General features: G+C 36.4%; 1 protein-coding gene across 4 annotated transcripts; it reads right to left on the reverse strand.

The window, feature by feature from the left end:
• Positions 1-9: 9 nt before the first annotated feature.
• cd99l2 (CD99 molecule-like 2) lies at positions 10-21,077 on the reverse strand. Of its 4 annotated transcripts, XM_007248109.4 has the most exons (12): positions 20,772-21,077; positions 14,600-14,650; positions 14,416-14,472; positions 13,001-13,117; positions 11,541-11,648; positions 10,385-10,462; positions 6,872-6,934; positions 5,901-5,972; positions 5,486-5,539; positions 5,265-5,384; positions 5,083-5,148; positions 10-4,243 (listed from the first exon to the last, which is right to left on the reverse strand). In XM_007248109.4, the coding sequence occupies exons 1-12, from the start codon at positions 20,827-20,829 to the stop codon at positions 4,182-4,184; spliced, it is 906 nt and encodes a 301-aa protein (XP_007248171.2). In that variant the 5' UTR covers positions 20,830-21,077; the 3' UTR covers positions 10-4,181. The 4 variants fall into 4 exon arrangements, with proteins under 4 accessions (XP_007248171.2, XP_007248173.2, XP_007248172.2 ...); XM_007248111.4 differs by lacking the exon at positions 11,541-11,648 and having other exon boundaries at positions 20,772-21,075; XM_007248110.4 differs by lacking the exon at positions 6,872-6,934 and having other exon boundaries at positions 20,772-21,075.
• Positions 21,078-27,982: the final 6,905 nt, after the last annotated feature.

Below are 27,982 nucleotides of genomic sequence, written 5' to 3' on the forward strand. Positions count from 1 at the left end.
ACAGTCTCATTTAATTTTTTAAATTTTTATTGTTTTTTTGTTCAATTAATCTCTTTCTGTCAGCAATTTGCCAGTGAGATAAGGAGATTTGAGAACAGATCTGTAGTGCTAAAAACCAGTAGAAACGGAACTGTTGCAGCAGTTTAGATTGTCAATAGATCTTACATAGTCTCTAATCTTCACTCGTTATCGAGTGTGTTTGCGCCTCAGCAACAGTCTGAACTGAATAGAACAGGCACAGGTGAGAGCAGCGAGATTCCATGCAGCAGACCAGGTATTTTTCTTCAAGGTCGTAGACAACAGTGCAGCAATCCCACAATGCAAAGTCCTACTGTGCAGCATTACTATCTGATCTGTGGCATCGGTGTTATTGCAATGCTTACATACGCTAATGTCACTGGCAGTGCAAATCCAAATCACTTCAGAAAAAATCCTTCCCTAGAAAACTTCGTAAGTCAACCAAGTACGCAAGAAAAATGTCAATATCTATAGCTAGGTAACCAAAGCATGCATCTGTATGTTCACCCTTTACTGAAGAGCGTTGCAGTCCGTATACAAAATGAGAGAAGACGGCCCAGAATTCCTCTTACTGACCAAAATTAACCTCCGACTCATGACCTCTATGGAATTATGAAGATCATTTCGTTGATATAGCCACAATTACGATGAACGATTGAATCCACCAAGTAGGGGAACTGGATTTAACAGTCTGATAGTGAAAAACAAACTCTATAAAGCACTGCTTTTAAATTTGTGTGTGGTCAAGGCATTAGTGAACTTAAAAAATTTCGCTACGAGCCAACTCCTCCGAACAGTCACCAGAAACATCAGAGCACATGCAAAGAGACAAGATCGCTCCCTCTTCTTCACCATATCTTTGGTGTTCTGCATTTTTGCCTAATGTAGCACCAGCAAGGCTACATCTGAGTGGTAAATCTAACAAACTAAACGGCAGCACAGGAAAAAGGTACATTCAGTAGACATTCTGTTTGTTTGTTAGTAAGTTAGAAACCATAGATATGGAACGGAACCCTTGATAGGACGTGATTTTGTCAATGCTGTGCGAAAAGGTAGCCTAGTAATAGCTGAAGCTTTGAAGGGACAGTAAAGGCCTTGTCCACATGTATCCAGGTATTTTGAAAAGGAGGATTTGGTCTGCGTTTGGCCTCTTGTCCACATAAAATCAGCATTTTTTGAGTCACTGAAAACAGTGCATTTTTAAAACACTCTACAGGTGGACATTTCTAGTAACCCTGTTACGAAGAGTCAAAAGAATAAAAAATAAAATAAAATGACATCACAACATAGGCATGTTTCTGGCTAAATCTCAAATCTCTCAAATCCCTCCTTACTCCCTATGTAGTCATTTACATGAGGCATAAAACGATATCTACATGCAGAAGCACTAGAATCTGTATTTTCATGACTTGTAAAGTGCACTACTTAGAGAGAATTGTGTAATTCTTTATAAGGTACTCCCGGGCTTGAATTATTGTGCAGATAGAGAGAGAGAGAGAAGTTCAGTCATGTGACTCCTTTGCTGCGTTCCCTCCACTGGCTTCCTGTTGCCGCCCGCATCCGATTCAAAACCCTGACGCTGGCCTACAAGGCAAAAAACGGACCAGCACCTTCATACCTGATGGCGATGGTCAAAGCCAGATCTGCACCAAGAGCTCTTAGAGCTTCCAGTACGGCTCGGCTCGAACCTCCATCACTCAAAACACACAGAAAACAGACATCCAGACTCTTCTCTGTGCTGGCACCAAGGTGGTGGAATGAACTTCCACTGGATGTCAGAACAGCAGAGTCACTCACGGTCTTCAAACGTCGACTGAAGACACATCTTTTCAAAGAGTTCCTAAACTAATATAAAAAAAATAAATAAATAAAAAAAAGGTTCCTAGGGTTCTTAACATGATTAAGCTCTATGTATCTCTTGATCCTAGTCTACAAACTAGCTTTGGATATCTTAAGTAACTTTGAAGCACTGTTGTAAGTCGCTCTGGATAAGGGCGTCTGCTAAATACCATAAATGTAAATGTAAATGAGATAGAGAGAGAGATAGAGAGAGAGATAGAGAGAGAGATAGAGAGATAGATAGAGAGATAGAGAGAGAGATACTTTATTGATCCCGAAAAGGGACATGTTTGTTTGCTTGGTTTGTTTGTTTGTTTTTTTATATCTAGATAAATGTGGACAAATCCTGCATGGTTGATGTTCAGATCTTACTGTTCTGGCTGTCAACTTGGAGAAAGAGGAATATTATTTTGGTTGTTTTATCTGCGTTCTTGGATGAGATGTCCTACCAAGAGTTCAACCACATACTTCTGGTTTGAACACATTCAGCTAAAGCAGCAGCCAATCGTGCTGTACAGAGACAGTGCTGCGTCCCCCTCTGCTGTGGTTAGTGCTGCAATTTTTCCCCCTGTGCACAGTGTGCAGGGTAAGGCATAGAAAAGGAAAGCACCAGCTGGAAGTGGCTGAGGAGAAGATGGAGAAGGTACATCAGAAGTGAGCGTGACAAAGAGGAGGTGACAGGTGACAGAGAGTGCTGGGAAATCTCGGGTAGGAAAAACAGGGCAATGGTAGGCTGTGCTCAGATTCATTTTTGCTTTGTTTCTCTTCAAAAACTGCCTTACAGAACCCTGTCTGGTCCTCACAGATCATTCAGAATAAAGCTGAAGAGCCAAACGAGGCCTTCTCAATCAAAAGCATCTTCTAAACGGACCAAACGAGGGCAAACTGGAACACAGCCAAAAGTTCTCTGTAAGGCATCAGCAAAGCTGAAGGGTGCAACAGAGGATCATACAAGGATTAAAAGACAAAAAGGTCTGCTAGTAACAAGACCGCTAAGTTAAGACAACCCCATTCTATTAAAGCAGAGAGAGCGGGGCACACAAATACTTCCGTACATATACTGCTACAAGTGTGTATAAGGATACACTGATACAACTATCGGAGTACAAACTTGAATACACGCAATACACAATTTACAAGCACAATATTTTTAAAAATCCCAAAAAGGCAAATTCCATACTAAGGATTACAAAACGTAATAAGCTGTTCAAGAACCACACTAATGTAGGAATCGCCTCAGCTTCTTCAGCTGTGTGTATTCCTTCCATTAGGCCTTCATCATACATTTCATACAATAACAACAACATCTAGTCATCATCTTCATATTCACCTATTTCTCATCAGAAACATGAACTGCTACCATTGTTGTAACAATATTCTTAACACACACGCACGCAAAAAAACAAAGCAAGTTAGCAAGGACTCAACACAGTTTCTTTCTCAGTCAGTGCTTCACACAGGTTCCTCCATTTCCAGTTGTCACTTACTTTTAAAAGCAAATTAAAATGTGAGCAGCTGTAGGTTAGTGCTTGACATCAACGTCAAGTCTGTTTGTTTTTTTTACGCCTCCGTACTTTCTCTAGAAACTAGTTTGATTCTAGGACACAAAAACTGCATATATATACAACAGTTACTTCACATTATTCTGTAAAAGCAGGGCAAATATATATACACATCATGTAAAAACATTTGACATTTGTGAAAAGGGTGTGCATAAAAAGCTCAGAAATCCTTTTTTTCCGCAGCTGAGGGGTTAGTTTAAGGGTCACCTCAATCAACAATCATTCAAAGGTAAAACACTTCCTACAGAAGTGGATTCCATGGGTTATCAGATGTATTAAAGTGTTCAGTATTTTTAGATTTGTAGGTTATCTGTGCGCATTTTTCTGCAACATTCTGTTAAATCAGTGATTTATGAACTGGCTGTGTTAATGATGCATATTAGTTACACAGTGATACTCCAAGAAGCAAAAAGAGACACAGGGCCGCTAAGCTGTGGGAAATTTTGTCTCTCTGCGTCTGTAAAATCCATCAAATACACATTTCCCTTTGAAACTTAAAAGCTGCTATTCTTCATCTGATGAAATTGCAGAACTGACCACTTCATATGAATAATATTGTAAACAGTCACGTTACTAGTAATGAAGGCAGTTCAATAAATATTATGTTTGCACAAAGTCCGATTAGGTGGAAATTCTGAATGGGGAATCTGAAAAGGATTAAGAGGGAAAATGGTGCAGGTCGGGAAAGATGAAGTTTTCCCAGTCAAGAGGGAATCTGCATCAAGTACTGCTCCCTCTTCAGGCTGGAAGATGTAGCACAGGTTACACTGCATTATCTTCTGTGGGTGGTTCAGCGTTCGGGGGCTGGAGAAGAGTCTGTTGAACTGGAAGGACACAACAATAAAAAATAATTGTTTCAGATCATCAATTCATCAGATTTGATAAGAAACTGAAAATTATGGTAATATTAGAAAAATATTCAATATGTTTTTAGTCATCCTCACACTGGCATGTATTCCAAATGAAGACCTAAAAATATTTTATATTAATTATATCCAAAACAAAATTAAACTTTGGGGTGTCTAATAGATTTCTCACATACTGAATAATTTTCAGTTTATTATTGTTATTTTAATGTCTATATAAACATAGTGAATACTCTTTTTCTAACAAATGTATTATTATTAATCCCTGTTTTTACATTAATAGACAGATCTAAAAGTAGCTTAGCTGTAAACCTTTAAAAGTCACCAATACATAAACTATTCTATTCTGATGTAAAATTTTATAGAAATGGATAGCTGAATAAACAGTCAGGTGTTCTGGAAATAAAATTTTGAATAGAAAACATCTGTTACATTTATGTCGTGTTTCTCACTGTTTGGTATTAAACAAAAAAAATATTTTGAAATCCTGATTTTACTTTGTTGCTACTAAATTTGATGATTTAAATAAATAATTATGCATAAATGAAAAGAATGAACTGCCTAATATTTAGTATAATTTTAACCATGTAATTAGAACAATATTACACAGCTTTACCACTGTAATTAATCTTTCTTCAATACAGAGGTCACAATGATAAGTAAGAAATACTGCCGTTGTGTAATAAAAATGTCTTTGTCACAGTAGGTGTCTGATATATTAATATTAAACACAAAAAAGGTTAAATATATAAAAACCAAATTTGTGCTGTGTATTCTAGTTAAAACACTATGCTTACCTTGAGGTTCCTGGGCCACAACAACCTCTGGATTCTCTGCTTTCACCATGTCTGTATTCAGACTCTCTGCAGAAAGGTAAGAGGACATAGAGGTATACCGTTTATAAGAAGGCGTAGGGGTGCAGGTTCCATATATTAATAAAATAACATTTAATAAAATGTCAGCTAGTGCTTGTTCTTACGCTGTATGCTGAAGCACAGCTTCTTCTTCTGGTAGGAGATGTAACCGCTGATTGCACCAACCAGAGCCATGCCAACAGCACTTACAATCCCAGCAATGGTCCCAGTCTCAGCCATTGTGTCTAAAGCAGGCAGAAGCACAGGAAGGGTTATTAAACTAGAAAACAGCTTTCTGATTCTATCTCTAAACAAAAAAAGCTGAAATAGGGGGTGTAATTCTTACCATAATCACCATTATCGTTAGAGTCCAAATCGGTACTGGCAGACCCACGTCCACCTGTGTAAATACATAAAATTCTTCATGCCATGCAGAACACTGTATTATAAATACTGTTAAGACATTTACAATTAATAATTAATCTGAATTGCTTGCTTTGAAAAACAAATGGCAGAGTATTTTTTCTTTATGTTGAATTAGCAATGATTTGCTTGCAATGCAATATTATACTGCTCTTGTACAACAAGAAACCATTTCCACAAAAAAAAAACTAAAACATTTACTAAATTGAAAACTTCTGGAATATAATAAAGAGGAAGATGGGTTGAGGAGAACATGCCAAGATGCATAAAAAATTATAATAAAAAAACAGGGTTATTAAATATATATATTTTAAACATTTTTTGTGATATGATGTTACCTTTTCCTTTATCAGGTTTGTAGGAGTTATCATTTCCCACATCGAAAAGGTCATCATCAGTAAAGGTACCACCTACAAAGTCAGAAAATAACTGTTAAGCTATGAATACACAACCCCAAAATACACAATGTATGCTGTGGGGGGGAGCACTAATATGTATAATGTGACCTGTTACAGATCCAGTAGTTTTTTTTATGCACAATCATTTTACCAATAAATCTACCAATCATTTAATTAAAGAAACATATATTATTTACCTACTGAAATTTAGATTTAGGTTTAGATCTACTTGCATTAAAGAGAAATATAACACTTATGCACCAATGCAGTGAAATAATGAAGTGCAAACATTTTTGTGGTGTGCACCACCATTAGCTAAATATTCTTTTGTCCTACAATTTAAATAACTAAATAAAACATATATATTTATATATTTATAATCTAATCATCTGACATCTAATGCCAGTTGTTTTTAAATTGCTGAATCTGTTATTAATATGAAATCATTGTGCATCCCTAGCATGCATCATGAGGCATCTACACAAAAGCCCTAATACAAAGATCCTTTACACAGAAGATTCTTTAAAAGGCCTACAGGAAAGGAATCCAAGAGACATCCAAAAGGAGGAGACAACAGCCTGGGTTTCCAAAAGTAAAGCAAGTTAGCATTTCACAAGTTCCAGCAGAAGACATACCAAGAAAACTAAAAGATCTGAAGACTAAAATCACAATAACCATGCAGTTATTGGTTAAGCGCTGAATACAAGGTGATGTTTTATTAGTAGCATGTGCTCCCTCCATACTTTAACACTCAATGTTAATAGTGAGGGTGGATTTCACTCTAGGTGACAACTTTTAGAAGAAAAACCTTGCAGAAGCACGAGAGATGACAGAAGACATGGAGCAGAGATACAGAATGTATTCCCATGCCAGACAGTGTCACCCTTAAGCAGTCTGTTTGAGTTCCTTACCACCATTTCCACCTCTGATATTGGGTCTGCCATCACCTCGCCCCCCTCCTCCAAGACTTTTATCTGACAGGAACACGAAATGCCATATAATTCCCAACTCTTTTTATCACTCTTACTCTCTCATATAGTACCTTATAAAAAGCTCACAGCTAACAGAATTATTCCAGTTTTCAGCTTAAATTAAACAAAATATGCTGTACAAAATTTTGACTACCAACAACTGTTCTGACAATTCTACATTTTCCTTTATTTAATAATACAAAATATATTAACTGAAATCACATTTTAAAGTTAACAAGCTACTTGGCTTACTGTAGAACGTTAGCTAGCTAGCTATTTGAACTTAATTGTGAAATTAGCCAACTAATTGAACTAATCTACCTTTGTTAGCTGTAAAAATAGCTACTTTACTGTAAAACTGGCTAACTACCTTAGCTGTTGAACAAATGAGCCTGGTTGTAGAACTATCTGCTTCACCAAAAAACATACATGCTTAACTGCAAACAAACAAATTTCAATTGCAGAAGTAGCACATTTCACTATAAAATTATGTACTTTAATTGTAGACCTAGCTTTGTTAGCTGTAAAAATAGACAACGTTACCTTAGTTAGCTACAAACTAGGTTACCTGGGCTGTAGGAAAAGCCAACATAGTTCACAATGTAGTTTTAACTGTAGAATTAGCTTTGAATCTAGCTACCTTAGCTGGGAACTAGCTACCTTAACTGTAAACCTAGCTAACACCATCTCAGCTGTAAACCTAGCTACCTTAACCATAAAACTAACTACCTTAGCTGCAAAGCTAGCCACCTTAGCTATAAAACTAGCTATCTTAGCTGTAAAACTAGCCACCTTAGCTATAAAACTAGCTACCTTAGCTATAAAACTAGCTACCTTAGCTGTAAAACTAGCCACCTTAGCTGTAAAACTAGCCACCTTAGCTGTAAAACTAGCTACCTTAGCTATACAACTAGCCACCTTAGCTATAAAACTAGCTACCTTAGCTGTAAAACTAGCTACCGTACCTGTAAAACTAGCTATGTTGGCTGTAGAACTAAGCAAGGTGCTTTACAGTAAAACTAGAACACTTAACTGTAAAACTAACTAATTTAACTGTAGCCCCATATAAGCTGCCCCACTATAAAACTAGCCACATTTCATGCTTCTTTAACTATTAGGTTTACTGAATCTTCGAGAAAAAAAAAACTCTAAGGAAAAATATTTTTTAGAAGTTTGAGCTCATACCCCAATCTACTGAACCTGGAGAAAAGAAATTACAAAACACACAAGATTTCTGTAATAGATCTGTCATTGATTTATTTCCATAAAGCGTAAAATTTATATAACACATCATTTGTATACATGTTAATAATATAGGAATATAAAAAGGTAATATTTGTTGACTGGCTGAAAGCATTGTCACTGGTCACCTTTAGCAAAGCCATCATGTTCAGTATTGTACTTTGAGGCTGTGTGTACACACAAATGTTCATTGGAAAAATGTATGCATGCATGCAAATGAGATGAGTGTATATTTTCACATAGCTTTTATTAGCAATTCACTATCTATTATTGTAACCATGTAAGAATTTATCTCTGAAATGTACGTCAACAAACCTGCCTGAAACAACCTTTCTCTGTCCCTCTTAAGGGTTCTTCTCAATATTCTTCTGGTCAATCTCATGTTGTGGTTTCTCCCTTCACCCTTTACTCGCACCATGTGCATCACCCATAGAACTTAAGACATTCTTACACAGTCCATAAGGAGACCACAACTATAGAGCATTTTACAGCAGTTGCCAGTTAATCAGAACATCTGACTGCACTGCAGTGAGATTTAACTTCTGAGATTTAACTTGCTTTAAAATTTAAATAGAAAGAATTTTCAGAAAAATTCAATTTCAATTCATATTTTCTATGCCTTTCTCAGCCTGCTCATTAGCTTTCAAACAAGCAAGTGTGGTGATAGAGTGATGTCCATTCCTACACTCAGTCAGACAACAATTCCTACAAGCGACAGGGCAGAATACAAGTTTGCATTTGCTACACTGATACAGGTGATTATGTGCTTCTTTATAGTGTAAAGAAAACTGTGGCAAATGAATGCATGTGTCAGACAATCAGGACCTCCACCTGCTGCAAGATGTGAGATTACAAAATCCTGACTAAAACTGCAACCGTTACATTTTAAACAGATATACGTATATGTTATACTGATAGTTTGAAGTTAATACTGTGTATAATATTGGAGATGTCAAGGTTAATACGGTTATGGATGATTGTAGAAGAAAAAAAAAAAAGTGTGATTTTGTAGTGGCAAACCTATGCTTGAATAGAGTAACACTGTATTATAATGTGCATATCAAGACATTCCTGCCCATACCCAGCCTTAAACCTGACTCTGGCCCATTAAATGAGCAGCCTGAAGACTCATTTATGCTCACTGTTAAATCTGGATAAAAATATGAATACATTTTTTAGTCTTTTCTCCTAGTTCCTGTCGTCCACATGTGCAAGTTCTCTGCTCGCTAATGGATACAACCAGAACAGGGCAATACCACTAGAAAAAGTCAGGGCAGTGTAGCTAATAGTTGACGTGAAATACCACTACCATATGAACACAGAGGAAAAACTTTAGCAGAAAAGTTGTGCAGAACTTTTAAAAAGGATTTGAGCAGCATACACCTCTGTGTATTCCATCTTTTAAGTGGTAAGCACTTAACCACAACCTCCTCCACTGCCACTATTAGTGTCAGTATCAGAAAATTCTGACTCTAAACTGCCCTCTAGTGAATGTACTGAATCCATGCCAAAATATAGGAAGCATAGAAGTATAGGGGCAGAAATGGTTACATCCTTTGAAACATTTGTTCTTAACTTTCAGATGTACAGAGTGTATAAATGAGCCTTAATAAAGTAGCTCCACAGCTCCCTTTGACTGCAATAGTAGCAGAAAAAATGTCAAAATGTTAAGCTTCATTTTTTGACAAGTTCTTTCAGCGAAAGGCTAATGTCACACAGGATATTGCTGATTATTTTCAGCTCATTCTTTACATTTGTGACAGCATCTACCACGCTTTTCTGACTTTCTATCTCAGTATCGGTGTGGGCATGTTCACACTGCTGCCCCTGTGTGACTGAGGCACAGGACTCAGCTGTAGCTGGCCCAGACTCTGCAACACCTTCATCTGGACCAATTTCACTCAAAATTATGTCCTCTGTTGGGGAAAAAAGAAATAATGCTGCATTAACATTTTGCTTTTTACCAGAACTATTGTGAAATATGTTGTTAAAAAATATGTTCTTTCCAATACAAAACACAAGTCAGACTCACCATCTCCTAAGGTCAAATTGAAATCCTTCTCCTCCTCAAATGCTGGCAAAATGCCAGATACTACAGTTTCTTGAAAAATAACACCTCATTTACGGTACCCCAAAACCTTTGCCAATAGTACTGACCCTTGGAACAAAGGTGGAACAAGGTGGAACAAAAAAAGCAGATAAGAAACTCACCTCCTTTGCCAGTGTCCTTGCCTTTTCCTCCAATGTCATTGCTGGGGTCCAAAGCATCACTAAGGTCAAAGTCTGCATCTAAAAACAAAAATCACTATGGGCTACTACATTCTATGCATGTAATCAATAATTGTATTATGTATAGTACGATCAGTATATTTTACATATATATACATATAAAGATTAAGAAAATGGCAGTTTATGCGGCAGGGTAGGGAGGAACTGACAGTCAATGATATGATGCAGACAATGCTATCAGTGTAATGTACATACATAAATTTTCACATGACTGATTTCACAGATTTTCTCTATCATATTTTGCGCCTTTCATCTAGACTGAATATTTTTTCCATATAACAACTTCAAATGTATTGGGATAGCTACTTGTTATTTTATGCCATTACATTCTTAACTAATAGGCATTACCATAGAATTGCTTCCCAATTTACAGCTTTACTCTGCTAATAAAAACAGAATGATCAGTTAATCAGCTTAGCCCTTGACCAGCATGGGGAATGCTTTTGAGTTTAGCAGATCTATAAGCATGACCAACCAAGACCAAGCTGGTCATCAAGAATGATCAAGCATTATCAGAAGCTGATAATGATCAAGAGCTGGTTAAGCAGCTAGCTTAAGGATTTTTCAACAGACCTGGAACTCAGCAGAGCTTTGGTGACAAGGTGCATGATTTTATACACCTGAATTCAATTATTTGAGATTTGTCCCAATACTTTTGTCCATTGAAATATTAAATACTTTGGTAATTTCAGCTTAGTCTCCATATACAGACGGCATGGACTAAGGATTAAATGGTACATTTTAAAGCTTATAACATTGTTTATACTGTACAAACAAATGTGAGACAAAATGTCAGGTTTACAACATGGGCTCTGAAAGTGCATAAAACAGACAACACATACACCATGGATGAACTTTTATGAGAACCTCTATATGGTTGATTCAAAGCACAAAGGAGATCAGTGCCACCTATATAACAGAGTGATAATGCAATTAATAGTACTAGCATATTAACTGCAATGAAACTTTTATCTTGATGTGCTTTAAATCAAGCCCTACATATGAACACACTCACACACACACAAACTCAGGGACTGTGAGTGGCTCCACTGAGAGGGTTAAGCAACTCAGTACACACCAGCCTGGCCCTTGCGAGGGGGAGCAGGAGTTCGGAGTGGTCTGGCAGGTGTGCGGGGCAACAATTCTGGCCGCACGGTGGGCCCAAAGAAACCGGAGTGCGTCTCCTCTGTCAGTAAAGCTAGTATGTTAGTAAGGTTAAAGACATGCGCGCACACACACAGCTCCAAAGCCAAATCAAAAAGGAATTAAAACAGAATTCTCAGGGAAGAGTTAACACGCTAGGTTAAATGCACAATTTAATGTAGTTCTGTAAATCCTGAATAAACTACACTAACTGTTGGTCATAATTATATTATTTCTTTCCTTGAGAGACAAATACAAGGCAAAATTGGCTCTAAATTATGTAAAGTAATAAATCAATGTGTATATGATGCACATGCACCCTCTGAACAGTAATGTAAAATGAGAAACTGCTGCTTCATCCACAACCATTCCAAAAATATAAGCTAAAAGACAAGATTCTGTCTATAATGTCTGCAGTCAAAACGACCCCTATGACCTTAAGGATGTAAAATTACTGAGAATTATTCAGAATCTTTCGAAACACTAATCTTATACCAAGATCAGGTCAAATGTATACACCAGTATAGTAAAAGACAGACATCAGTAGACATGGAGGTGACTGGTTTGTCAAACCGGTAATTTTTCTATCTTAAAACACTAAAAATGGACATATTTGTTTAGCTAGTTGTAACTAAATAATAATGCAAGATAAAACATTAAATTTAGGCTACATTTACAGAGCAGGCTCTTTTTTGCCGTATGTAACAAAAATGAATCTGAATCACTGAATCGGGCATTTTCCAGTCCCAGTGGTATTGAAATTCAATACATATCAGGTATGCAGCAGCGCGACTGACAGAGCAGTTAGATGGCCTTCAACTATGCCAGTTGCTTTTAATAATAAAAGGCACACCAATGATCCAATCAATTTCAAATGTGTGTTATTTTATGGTTTTATATGGAGTTCATTTCCACAGAAGGAATGAGTCCCAATTACTTAAAACTAAAATGACCTCCTAAAAAACATACCTTTGCTAAGACTGCTTTAATTTTAACCCATTTGTTCTCTAACCCAGAAATCCATTCGTGCAGAACGCCCCTTGACCTTTTCCATTACGTACTTAAGGGCAATGCGTCATTCATCTGCAGGGTAAGTGCTACAGCACAGCTCAAATTGAAACCACAAAAAAATAATCTATATCTACTGGCAGAGAAAGAGAACTATGACCTTAACGAAACGCCAGCATACTGACTTCTGTAGAGCCTAACTGAGGTAGTTAGTTAAAGATCAGAAAGCAATGGTGGCAAATAGAAGGATACTGGTTTAGGTATTGTCTCAGCATGCATTAGTTACAACAAGCGCAGCACATGCACTGAAAAAACTGAAATAAGCCATTTGAAAGAGAGGTAGGTTTATGTCTATCAGAATCAAACAGGTTTACAAAAATGACTTACCTGGTTTAGGCTTGGGCTTTACAGGGTCTTTTGGTTGCACAGGTTGGACAGGAGGCTTACGGGTGGGTGGTTTATAATCATCATCATCATCACCAAAAACATCTGCAAGATCTAGATCTGTAGAGCAACACAAAGGCCCTTATTAGAAAAAAGGATGAGTCACTAATTTATTTGTTACTGGCTTTGAGAAGAAAGACTGTTCAGTTGGCCTAGTTATGCTCTGCTTACAAATGCATCATTTAATATCCATTAAGAAGTTGGAAAAGCTTTACAACAGACTGGGCAAAATGAGAAACTTTCATAAAAAAACATGAAAAAAAAATCAAGAGTAATTCAACTATTTTAGTGCCCTAAGAAATCAATTTTATTCTTTTCCCCTAACTCTGTTTTATATTTTACATTTTCATTGTTTTGTGGATTCTATTTTCCTGTGCAAATGGCCATTCAATTTGTTTTTATTATTATTATTTACTTTCACAGTAAAGCTTTAATATGAAATATGCATCAATTATATTGGTATAAATACATCTGTAATTTCATTTAACATTTTCTCCACAAAAGGGGCTGACATTACCACCATAGCTTTGGTGCACACACTTTAAAAATCAGTGAAATACACTCTCATACCTCATTAATATACATAATATTACTCGCAAAAGGAAAGAGAGTCTGACAAGGATTACTCTTATTTTCTGACAGTGCAGCTGCATCTTCACAGTTAAGAAGTATCTTCTTCAATTGTTTAAGTAGTATGTTTAACTCTACACAAATATAAATAAAACTATCCACAAACACATGCCTTGTGTCTGTTTATTTGGAATAACAGACTGGCTGAGCTTAATTTCAGCCTGCTCTTGAGGCACAGTTGTTGTATAAGCGTCTTTCCAAATCTTTTCTCTAGTATGTTGGTTAAAACAAATACCAAAAATAAGTTCAAATCATCTTTGTGCTACGGTTGTTTTCTGAATTTTGCAGTTAACACTGGGTTTTTTATGTCAATTGCATGCCCAAACTTATTCTGTTTAACATTATTTAACAGTGTGACGTATGTGCACAAGGACAGAAGCAGGTCACATGTAGTAAGTTTTTGATAATACAATGTTTGTGCAATTTCATTATTACTCAAGTCTGCGACTTAAAGGATGGAGATGACAATTACACTTACACTCACTACATCTCAACTGAACACAACAAAAGTGTTAATACAAAAAACTGGAACAAAATATATAATACAAATATTGTCAATATTGATAATACCTCATTTGGAATAAAAGCATTTCTGTCAATGTTTATCAACAACTGTTCAACCGTTCAATAAGTGAGTTTTGTTGTACAAGCAGTAAAAGGTGTGTTGTAATGTTTAATATAGCAAAATAAATTTAAACAGTAATATTCACACTGCAGTATCTCATTACCTCTTCCTGCTCCTTCTCCTCCAGCTGGCTCTTTTGGTTTGGGCTTAAGGGCTGGAGCTGAGGGGAAACAACACAGCTGATGAGATCAGTGCTGGCCAGATTATTGAGGTTTATTCAGGCCAAGAGAAATGTTTATGAGAAACAGTGGGTCTTGTGGCATGTATGTCAGGTTGCTTTCACTTACTGGATGGCAAATCATCAACAGCATCAGACAGATCCAGATCCTGTCCCAGACCTAGAATACAGAAAAGAGAAAAATATTTAAAACTTTGCTTATAAGACTGTTCATCCGATACACTTATTAATACAATGCTGGAAACCTAATCTTCAACCCTAAAGAATTATGTAACTTCATATTTTGTTTATGTGGACCGCAAATCACAGACCCTGTATACGTTTGGTCACTTCATGTGTCCAAGGTTTTACGATTATATGTGGATATAGTCAAGCCACATTAAAATGTAAGTGTAAACACACCCAATACACACTTAAAACTGATACAAATCAAATCCCTCAAAACCACATTAGAAGGTGAACTGAGACCAACATTGACCAGAGCCATGATACAGCAGTGTAAACACATCAGCCTCTCAGAAGTCAAATTTACACAGCGGACAAAAGGGGTCCAAATACCATATTTTTGGCATATGTGGAACAGATATGACACACACAAAATCAGACATTTTTAATTTCACTTTAAGTCGTGTTCACAGGCGATACTGAAATTAGATACATATTTAATACCCAGCAATATGACAGTCAACTGTCCATAAACTTCCTAATAAAAAGAGAAAATGAACCACAGCAGTAGTGAGGGAAGCACACACCGCAGCCACTCTGTCTCAAAAAGAAAATTAGAAGCTTAAAAACAATGTGCAGAAACTAAGAGCAAAAAAAGTTAAAAGTGTCCGTAACGTGCTCTTTCTAAAATGAGCTTGAAAATTTTCTTATTGATAAGCCCAGCTGTTAGTCACTCGACCACTGGACCTGCCAAACTTCATTGCTTTAATGCATCAGTTTAAGAGCATGAACTGTTTAGATAAATGCTGCATAAAAGAAATTGTATGAACAGCCTAAAATTATTTATTAAAAATAAAACGTATTTGGGTCACTTTACCTTTACTTTACTGTGTAAACTTAACCAACGCCACTAGGGCTGCAATGATTAGTGAACATAATCAACAATGTTGATTTAAAAATAGAAATAGTCAACAAATAGTTAATCTGTAACTGCAATGCACTGTACAGTCCTGGGAAAAGAAATGCAATTATGTTAATTCAGTTCACACCTAGCTCGGTCACCAAAAGTGATAGACACAACAAATTACATATTTTCTCATTAAATATCATATATCATGTATAATATATTTTACATTTAAATGTCTTTTGGGCATTTAAATCCAACATTCAGCTGTTTCTTATGATTCGTTTTAAAGTAATGGAGAACACTAAGAACAGGAGCCAGACTCACAATCAGCAGAGATTGACGGCATAGCAGAAGGAACTGTTGACTAATCGGGGGAAAAAAAGTCCTACAAGACACCTTTGCATTTCAAATGCCAGTAATAATTGACTTGCAATGAGTGAATGTGCAAATTCTGATATCCAATTTCAGTCTGACAAACTGGAGATGCACTAATACTACCAAGTGTTAATGCACGTCCCTAAACTCATCAATTGTAAACATCTAATTGTACTATTTTACACTTGTACTTTTGCTACACATCCAAAACTCAATTGCTCATCCTGATTTTCTTAAAAACATGAAGAAATGCTTAATCATGTCAATTACTTACTGTAAAAGAAGTGTTTTTCACAATTTAGTACAATTCTAGTACTGCTTTTATACAAATAGTATGCATTTGCAAATTTAAACATCAAGGTAAAGCAGCAAGAGTATAGAAACAATCAGCCCCCTGCTGTCTTCAAGCTCTCTTGTTAATATACAAATTCCACAGCACTACAAACACATTCCGGCCTCTCTGGATAAGAACAGAGCCAAGAAAATGACAGCTTGTCTCTGCATCTGCATAGTACACAAGAACAAAAAAGCTTTTGTGGTCCCACAGCTCACTAGAAAGATATTTCCCAAGAGGATTTTTTTCCTTCTGTTTGTCATTTTAATGGAATAAAAGCTTGTGGAGTAAGAAAGAAATTCTCCCCAGCAACTGGAAAAGAAAAGACAATTGGCAAAATGGAATTTATTTATTTTATTTTGCTTCTACTAAAGACAACACATTTCACTAGGACATCACTGCATATTTTTAGTCCTAACAGCTGCCAGTCTTCCTTTTTTCACATACATGTGACAGCCTGCACTTCCTTTAGGTCTAGTGGACAAAGACCCATTTCTAGCCTAGCCATTTTGCCTAGTTAGTCTGCCTCCCCCGCTCTTCCTCTCTATCTCTCTGCAACCATGTAGTCTGGATATGTCTCTGCACTCTATGCCAGATTTAGTAACAGCTCTAAAAACACCAGCCGTTCCCTGCACCACTGCCAGACTAGATCAGCATAATGCCACTGGGTCATATGACTACAAACAAACGCACGTGACTGAGCTTATCTTTCTTAGTGCTTTTAATTTGTCACAAAATATAAACATTACCAAATTTTGAGAACCTAGTATTTAGTTCAGTGGGGGAGGGGCATCGCAATGGGCATTTTGGGGACCATAGAACAAATATTACAGGTTGTATTTCTTCTTCTTCTATATATAATTATATATAATTATTATATATTCATTTATTGTAGTCTGATTTGGCCATATCTTATCTATGAAATGTTGCAAAGCCTACAGTTATTGCCCCCATGTCTAAAAAATGCATAAAGGTTGCTTAAGACATTCTGAAATGGTCTGAAAAATGCCTCTGCACTACCCTTTCAGAACTGTCTGGTGCAAAATATGTAGTCCCAAATATCTGGTTGGGTGGCATTAGGGTGGCAAAGAGATTTGCAATTGCCATAAAAAATTGTAAATGGCCAAAAATCTGTTTCCTAATTAAAGCAGCCAAGATAATTTCATGTTTCTTCTCATAAATCTAGTGTATGGAAACACAACTTAATTCAACTTAAATTTTTCTGCCAAACATTTGCAATAGTACATAATTTTTCTAAAACTTTTGGATGGAATCCTTGCTTGTGATCACAAAAATGCCTTCACCAACACCCAGAGGAGAGACATACATGTGTGAGATTGGTGATTACACACCTTTTGCAGCCCTGCTGAAAAGAACTCTACTATAGGACTGAAAAATATGAATCAGAGCAGCCTGATGATGGAAACTCACATTGTCCCAAAGGAGAACCAAGCTGTTTAAATCTGGGCCATTCTCCTGCTCAGAATGAGAATGTTATGCAGTGTGTCCAGGATTTTAATGACATGGGCCTGTGAGTTGTAGGAACCAAATAACATGAATGTAGGACTTAATCAGCGTTGCAATTCAGCTCAAGAAATGTGTGTGCAGAACCAGTAATGCAACTTTAAGAAAAACTGTGCGAGAGCATAAAGAAGAAACATCAGGAGTAACCAAATCATTTTAAACATGCTCTCATTGACTTGTCTCATCATCTTCGTTGCAAATCCCCAAAAGCAACTTAACTGTAGCGTTGGGCAATAGGTTCTGTAGGGTGCAAATATTATATAATGACATTTAAACATACCTTTCATGATGCACAATATTTACTGCAATATTCTGACACACAGACAAAATGCATTAATAGAGGCAGTGCAACCTTGTTATAATAAAAGGTTTTGTTTGGGGGATATTATGTTCTTCCAAAAATAATTTTAAAGACCATTTTATGTCACAGAAACAATGGTAATATAAAAGCATAATAATAACAACAACAACACTATTATTCCATTTCAGAGACCTTTTATTCAGAACATTTTAAAAAATATGTTTAACAAATAAGAATAATTAATTTTAATAGGCACCGTAATTATTGTGACAGGCCTACAGGAGAGTATTAAAATCCTGTATTAATATACTCAACTATACTAAATACATTCAATTTTATCCAAATTACTCAATATGCAGGACTACATCCAATTAGTAATTAAAGGCTATTTCCTTCTAGTGAAATGGTGACTTGGTCAATGATCTTTATGAACAAACTATATTTATTGTGCGCTAAAAAAAATGAATATAATGTAAATGTAATGTAAATTCATCATATGACAAAATATTGTCAAATACGCATTTAAATGTATGGAATTCAGCTGAGGAGCTTATGCAGAGTGACCGATGAAGGCTTTAAAAAAACTGTTCAAATTGCAAAAAGACTAGGAATCGAACCCCAGTGGTGTTATCCGTCGGGCCATGAAAACCAACCCATATCTTTTTTTTGGATTTGATTTGTCATTTTCAAACTCTGCTGGTGACTCTAAAACAAAAAGATAAAAAATATAAATAAGAAAATGAGATTACTATAAACATTCTCCAGAGACACTGAAACCAGACAGAGGCCAGATGTGAGAGATAAAGCAGTGACTATTGTTAGATCTTCCCTTGCCATCTGGTAAATGAAAATAAAATTTTGAATGCAGTGCTTTCCAAATTAACATGAGGGACTTTCTATCAAAAAAAATATTTGTGTAATGCAGTACATGAATAACAACCTTTGTGTAAACTATTAACTGAAATTAACATATATAGAAAATCTGATTTGTGATAAAGACCTGCTTTTGTTGTCACATATTAGATCAGTAAATGACTGGGGATTCCTGGTCCTCAGAGAAAAACATACCTGAAACCAGGAAACAAACACAGTGGGCTATGACACGCCCCTGCATACATAATGAATGGATTGTTCGGTGTGAGAGCATTAAGCACATGGCTGCAAGCATGGATCTCCTTACATACACAACAGAGGGTGTGGCTGAAGCAGAAGAGGAGGGCCTGTGTTTGCCGGCTCCTGGCAGACACGCAGCTGAGTCTTTTAGCCATTTATATTAAGCATTTTTGGGGTAGACTACTGTACCAAAAAATAAAAGAGGGGGTACTGCTACTGCATCGTGATTAAACGTCAAAAATATCAGATCACTACTAGAAAATTCACCCATAAAACTAGATTTCAGAAATTTTCTGAATGGACAGGATTGTACTGGCTGTAGAAACAAATGCCCTTGACAAAATCGTGCCCTTGGTCTGTGATGATGGGTGGTGTTGGATGGATCCTCCACCCCTTATTGAAAAGCGATGGTATCTCCCCATATTCCGCAGTCCCCCAAAAACCCTGCACTCAGGCTGTACCTGGGTTCACTCTGCCACAGAGAGCGCATGCGTGCTGGATTCATGCTCCAGTAGCTCTGACTGTCTACCTGTGAGGGTTCTGAACACTGGACTGGGTGGCACTGTGATATTGTTTTTGTTTCGTATTGTTGAAGGCTTGCTTCAGTTTTTTTTTTTGTAGCTTAAGCAAAAATGTGAAATATATATGAATAACTGAATTAATGAATGACCTGAATGAGATAATTAAAATAAAAACACATAGCCAATTCCTGCCATACCAAGACAGACAGACATTGTACTGTCTACACTAATAAATAAAATAACCTAGGTTATATGGGCATACAGCTAGTAGCTAGGTTAGCTGTTCTTACAATGACCTGTGCCACACCTTTACAGCTAACGTTAAATCTCAGTGCAGATGATGAACAACATGGCTACAGACAAGCTATCAGAAAGACAGACAGTTAGAGCACTGGCACAGATTAGCTCGGCTAGATTAAATAGAGCAAAAACAGCATAATAGGAGCACATTAACTATCTGCGGCAGAAGCAGAAAGAAGCGCTCACTGCAATTTGAAACAACCACCCTTACTCATCAATATGCTGAACGTTAGATCAGCAGGTCACAAACATATACACACATATTAATAGGTTAGCTAGGTTAGATTAGCTTCGTTAACTAGCTAGTTAACCTAGTTAGCTAAATACACAACCAATGGCAATATTATGATATATTACCGTTATAAACCTCACTCATAGAGCTATTAGAGTTAACTAATATAGTGTTAGCTATCTTAAATTAGTCAGAAATCAATCCAGCACTGTAACTAACCTAGTTTAGCTAACCTGTTCATTTCTATAAACCACAGGTAGTATTACAGTTATTTATATACATACCGCTGTATAACGGTCCACATACATAGTTACCTAGGTTACCTAGATTAACCTAACTAATAAGCTAGCAGGCTAAGTGAACAAAACAGCCACGGCGCAGAGATAAGCCTGGTGTTAATGAGATTAAAAATATATATGCCAGTGGGTCGAGAGAAGAAGAAAAAAAATGATGGTCTAAGCATGACACAGGGGGCTTCAACAAAGAGGGGCGACCAGGGCTTAGCTTACCTTTCACTGCTAACAGAGAGAGGAGTGCTAGAAGCGTCCACGCCGACAGGGTCCTCATGGCTGAGAGAGGGGGCGTTTAAAACGTTCAACAAATTCAACAGGACTGATGAAAAAAATAAGAGCAAGGCTGCGCGGTTTTCTCTTAACGTCTTCCAACGTAGCTAACAGCTAGCTAACGTTAGGTAAGCTAACTCCGGGTTGTAAACGGTACCAGGTGGCGGCCTTCTGTTGAAGAGACCCAGACAGCGACGAAAAAACCGCTGCAATAAAGTCTCTGCAGTGCGAAGTGAGAGAGAGAGAGAGAGAGAGAGAGAGAGAGAGAGAGAGAGAGAGAGAGAGAGAGAGAGAGAGAGAGAGAGAGAGAGAGAGAGAGAGAGAGAGAGAGAGAGAGAGAGAGAGAGAGAGAGAGAGAGAGACTGATAGGCTGTAGCTGTAGGGGGGTGGGGTGAGCGAGGAGGGCAGACTCACAGCTTTGGGCGGTTCCTTTTCCTCACCATATTTCACTGTATATCAAACACACATCGCAAACCAGCGATATAATTCACTTAATGCAATAAAAAAACACATTAAAACAACAAATTGTAATTTATTGAGGGCATAATAAATTTTACATGCCCTCATTTCTCACACCAACAGCCCCCCCTCCCCAGCACGCCACAGACACGCCGTCTCTCACAGCGCGTGAACTGTGGTTATTGCCCAGCTGGCATTTCAACGTTGACTCAATGTTGAATTAACCTGGAATCAACGTAACTGTTGTGGTTGAACCAACGTTGGATTTGGTGTTGATTTTAAAAAGTGAATCAACGTTGATATGGCAACATAGCTCACATTCTGGATGCTCAAAAATGGAAGAGCATTAAAAACTGTATGCCATGATGAAAAATTAACAAATGAACTCTCTCTGAATATACATCTCTGAGAAGTAGAAACTATATAGTTGTATATACAACTACAAACTAAAATCTTTTATTACTACAAGTAGCTAAACTAAAAAATCCTATGGTTAACAGACCCAGCTGGCATTTTAAAGTTGAATCATCAATCATATGGTGAAAAATGCAATAACTGCAAATGGAAATAAAACACTTTTTAACCCTCCATCCAACATATTTTAGAAATTGTATGGTGATGAAATATAAAATGCTAATTCAAAAGGAAGACGGTTGAGGACATCAGGTTGATTCCATGTTAAAATTTTATTGTTCGCACAACCATTTTACATGAAATGTTGTTTTAATGTTGTTTTAATGTTGAAACAACAACAGGCATCACTTCAACCATATTTCAAACAGATTTCAACGTTGAAGGTCGGTTGTGTGCCATGTGGGTGTGGTTATGAGCATGCACCGAAAGATTAGCTTAGCTAAAATGGTTTATAGTGAATTATTTTTCTCTTGAAAAATAAAACCCCTCACACACGTGCCCCCGCCAGTCTCTGGCAGTCTGGTTGCGTTTCTTCTTTCCACAGAAAATGCCCTTTTTCCAGACATTGAGCAATTCACACTGAATGCTGATGTAACCCTGAATAATTAATGATGTAGTAACTTGACCTCCATTCATTATTGATACCTCTAATTAGGCACACCTTAGTTAAGGTACATCTCAGTGGATGAGTTTCAATTGAGTTTTGGATGAGTTTTTTTTGTTTTTCATTATTAAATATAATATACAGCTCTGGAAAAAATAAGAGACCACTTAAAAATTATGATTTTCTTTTATTTTACCAAATTGAAAACCTCTGCAATATAATCAAGAGAAAGATGGATGATCACAAGCCAACAAACCAAGCTGAACTGCTTGAATTTTTGCACCAGGAGTGGCATAATGTTATCCAAAAGCAGCGTGTAAGACTGGTGGAGTGTGTAAGACATCTTTTTTGTTATTTCAGCCATTTCTTCATTTTCTGCAAATAGATGCTCTAAATGACAATATTTTTTATTGGAATTATGGAGAAATGTTGACTGATTTAGAAACTAAAGTGGTCTCCTATTTTTTTCCAGAGCTGTATTCTGTATATGGTTGGTTCATATATTAAATATAAGTATCTGTGTTAGGCCTTTTTTAGACATGCTGTCATATTCTCACAAAATATCTGTGCATTTAGCTTTGCAGAGCTTTCGTGAGCAGGGGTATGCCATTTTTGAGGGGTAAACTAATGCCAACCTTACACCAAACAATTTTCAAGCGATTTTACTGTCGCAGACAAATTTACAGTGTCTGGATAATATCATGAGTGTTCTGCTAAAGTCGAGTTGTGGTTGCGCCATCTCGATCTTTCAGCTTATGCTAAACATAAACTAGATGACTTTGAAAGACTCTGAAACGACTTTTAATAGACTACAGTCTGACACCCTCTGACATCTAAAGACTTTTAGTCACAGACTAGTCACAGGCCAAGATGCAGGGTCTATTTGCAAAAATGCCACATTTTGGCAATAATTATATATATATTAAATGTGTTCTTTAAAATATATGTGTTGTATTTTTTTATATATTTGTTTCCTAAGAATTAAGTAGGTCACACCAGTGACCTCACCTTAAAGCTTCATATGAAATCATGAGCTAAATGAGAACATTTCTGAACATTTCTGATTTTTTTTGTCATATAAATTGCATATTTTATATTCATGTGTAGATTATTTAAGTTAAAATGACAGAAAAACATGCTATTTCAGATGGCAAAGATAGATAGATACTTGGGAAAAAAGGAAAAAGGGAAATTCTGGCAGTCACATCAGCACTTCTATGGTGCTTGAAATAATACATAATTGATTGACATCAAATATTGTTAAATTAATATCTAAAAAATATATAAAAGAAAGTTTAATTGACAAAAGAACATGTTATTATACTTAAAATTGACATTTCCATGTAAAAACGATATAGAGATACATTGGAACTGAAATGTGTGAGTTGTTTGTGAGTGCAGCAGAAATATCTTGTAACTGAACATTGAGCTATTGATTGGCCTCAATTCTTCATTTTCAGTGTGTATCAATCTTCTCTCATGGTTAAGTGGAAATGTGAAGTGCTCTCCTCTGATTGTGTGAAGACCTTGAAGAGTGCTGTCTATCTTTCAGTGAGAAATTGCGCAAATACACACAAACACTGGAGGAAAATTATCTGTTCATGTGTACTTGAAACCCAAGGTCTCACACAGCAGTTAGTAACGTATTTTGAGAATTCTGTCAACACTTCAAATCAATCCTTAGTATCCCGGTCTTTGTGATCCAGCACCCAGTAGAATTAAGATTTAACCCTAATTTAATACACTTGATCCAGGTAATGAAGGCCTTCAGAAGAATCTGATCTTTCCAAGGTGGTAGATCACCAGGACCAAGATTATTTGTAAATTATTTTCTATTACTCCCTAAAAAAACAATGTAAATGTAATCAAATCCAGATAACTAATGTTTTTTTGTGATTATTTGTAATTATAATTACACTTTAATTGCATAACATCCTGGGTGATTCATAGAAATGTAGCCTATTCTTTTAAATAGACAGAACACTAAAAATCTGACACTAGTGTATCTAAAAGTGTTTCTTTGCATTGTAATTACACTGCAAGACTCTTAAATTGCATTTATAAAACACTATATGTGTGCTGGTCTCTTGGAGTTAGAATTTTATGGGCTATATTATCACAATTACATGAAACTCATAATAGGGTTTTTATTAAAGGCTAGGTGCTAGACTAGTACTGTCTGTGTGTGTTTTAGCTAAATAATGTTACAGAATAACTGAAGATTGATGAGACAAGTGATGTCCTGACATGTCCTGTCTGTGTATGTGTGTGGCCAGCTAGTCAGCCATTAATATTGAGTTGCTTTTCCAAAGTAACTGGCAGGTTTAGGTAAATGAAAAAGGTAAAAAACAAATTATTGCCTAGAGTAGGGTGATCAGAAAAAAATATATACTGAGCTTACCCAAAAGTGTTATTGTCTTATCTGCTAAAAATGAAATTAACACATCTGTTCCATAATACACATCTGTGCATAATAGTTTGTGTTTCTTATCTGAATCTCCATTACTCTATTTCTGTTGATATGACCCATTTACAGCATTTGCTTTTTTGAAGGGAGGGCGGTGTGACTGGGTTTGTTGGATATTCCGCATCTTGAAACCTCTACTCCTAAAATCTCCCCCACATTATCTTCTAGTTTTTTTAAGATAGGATTATTATATTAGGCACAATTATTATCAAAAATCACAATCTAACTAAAGAAGTTCCAAAGAGAGAGGTACTGATCATGTAATTTATACATACATTATGTAAACATATATGGTACAGGCTAGAAAAAGTAAGTGAATTGTATTTATTCCCCTGTAGATCCCCCTTTAGCAGCAATTGTCTTCATCAAACATTTGCTGTCTCTGCAACTAAGATGTGCACATACAGGAAGTGGTTTAGATCATTCCTCACAGCAAACTTGGGTTGTCTTGAGCGCATTGCCAGGTTTTGTTACAGCTTCTCCATAGGGTTAATATAAATTTTGATATTTTCTAGTGTTTTACTGTTTATAGCTTTGGGTCATTCTCTTGCTGCATTACCCAGCATTGCCTCAGCTAGTAATCATGGACTGCTGCCCTGTTATTCTCCTGTAAAATGTTATACATATTAAAACTCACTGTTCCTTTAATGACCACAAGGCATCTAGGCACGGAGGAAGCAAAGCAGCCCTAATCCACAATGCTACCTCCACCATGTTTCACATTTCGCATTATGCACTTGCACTTAAAAGTTCCTCTTCTGCCTTATCTGTCATCTGTCTTTTCTGTCATAAAGCATTGTCCCAGAAACATTGTGGTACAAATAGGTGGTACTGGACACACTTGGAGGAATTATGGACTTTAACAGAATCCTCTGTAGGTCTTCTGTTACCTTTTGTTTTCTAACAGGATTGGTCAGTTTGCTCTTGGAGAGACCTTAACACAACACTCACTACAGGCTACTAGCAGCAGCCTTGCATTTTCTGAATTTGGTAATAAATTGCCTAATCATGAACTGATTTAAACTCTTTTGTATCATATTCCAGATTGATGCATCTCTATAACACACCTTTATAAAGTTGTTTGCATTAAATTGTTACTTGCTAACAGTAACCAGGTTCTGTGAGCCTTTATAAACCCACACTTCTGATCTCAATTATTTTAAATGATCAATTAGGACTTTATGAAGTGATTAACCCAGATGTTCACTTACTTTTTCTTGTCGGCACTGTGAATGAATACGAAGTGTGCTCAGTTAAAGTAGTAAACGGGATATTAAAGGGTTCCCTTACTTTTTCTTACATCTGTAAACAACAACAACAATAATAATATTAATAATAATAGAAGCAATAATGCAGAATTTATTCATTTATAATACCTCCCATTTTTCAGTATTATTAAGTTGGTCCACATCCATATTGTATCAGAACCCTTAGAAAATCGTCGAAAATTTAATATATCAATTAATTAAATAATTGCATAGGTCAGTTAAAATATGAGTGCATCATATACTATTTTTGGATGTTTTGTTTTGCACACTCCAGATGTATAGCCATGCGTTAGTCTACCTGTACTGTTGAAAATATTTGTCAGGCCAAAGTCTCCAGAGTGAGATTCCCAAGTTTAAAGGCTAGCAAAATCACCCTGTGGTGACATATTTTACCGCACACAGAAGCAGCAGTGGCCTTGGTAAATCAGCTTTTGTTCTGTTAAGATGTTTCATCCATGGCTCCAGCTGTTCAGAAACTGGCTATGTATGTACTGTAAATACAGCCCTGGAAAAAATTAAAAGACCACTTCAGTTTCTGAATCAGTTTCTCTAATTTTGCTATTTATAGGTATATATTCGAGTAAAATGAACATAGTTGTTTTATTCTATAAATTACAGACAACATCCCAACATCTTCCAAATTCCAAAACAAAAACCATATTGTCATTTAGAGCATTTATTTGCAGAATATGTGAAATGGCTAAAATAACAAAAAATATACTGAGCTTTCTGACCTCAAATAATGCAAAGACATTTAAGAGCCCAGAAATAAATATTTGGTGAAATAACCCTGGTTTTTAATCACAGTTTTCATGCATCTTGGCATGTTCTCCTCTACCATTCTTACACACTGCTTTTGGATAGTGTTATGCCACTCCTGGTGCAAAAATTCAAGCAGTTCAGCTTGGTTTGATGGCTCATCATTTTTTCTTCACTTAGTGTTTTTTTTTTTTTTCAGCGCTGCATTTACACTGATTAAGCATAAAGGTATGCCACCTCCTTGTTCAATAATAAATTTTAGCTTTATTTAGCATGTAGAATCACTTTGTAGTTTGTATGATTATAGACTGTAATTCTGCATCTGTTTTTCTGTATACTTTGTATACATTATTCTCCTTTCCTGACATTCTTCAATTGTCTGGACACTACAGGACCATCACAGAGCAGGTATTATCTCAGCATTGCAGTGACACTGGTGGTGGTGTGTTAGTGTGTGTTGTTCTGGTACACATCAGACAGAGCAGTGCTGATGGAGTTTTTAAACGCCATTTCCATTCACTGTCCACTCTGTTAAACACTCCTACCCAGCTGCTCCATGTTGTAGATGTAAAGTCAGAGACAGAGGCTCATCTGTTTGTGTTTTTGTTAGTCATCCTCTAGTCTTTAACAGTGATAACAGGGCTCTGCCCACAAGATGCTGCCCACAGGACGTTGATTGTGGATAATTCTTTGTCTAGCACTAACACTGTGGTGTTTAAAAACTCCAGCCACACTGCTGGACTCAAACACACACTAACACACCACCAGGTAGACGGCTACTCTGTAGGGTCCTGACTATTGATGAACGAGAGAAGAAAGAAAGAAGGATCATAAAGCCTGTAATTAGAGAACTAAAATGTGCTTGTATTTGCTCAGTGGAGCTGAAATATAGATAATAGGTATACAAGCAATGAGGTGGTCATAATGTTATGTTTGATCGATATAGTGGAGTGAAAAATGATTTGCCCCCTACAGATTTCTTTTGTTTTTGTAATATCAGACAAATATAACCTAAGTAAATTTATTAATTGAAAATGTATTAATTGAAAATAAAAATCCAGTCTTTCACATCTCTGTGAAGGAATTTTGGCCCACTCTTCTTTGAGGAATTAATTAATTCGTTTTAATTCAGCCATATTGGAGGGTTTTCGAGCATAAATGGCCTCTTTAGGATCATGCCACAGCA

Source organism: Astyanax mexicanus, chromosome 8 (genome assembly GCF_023375975.1).
Source record: "Astyanax mexicanus isolate ESR-SI-001 chromosome 8, AstMex3_surface, whole genome shotgun sequence".
NCBI lineage: Eukaryota > Metazoa > Chordata > Actinopteri > Characiformes > Acestrorhamphidae > Astyanax > Astyanax mexicanus.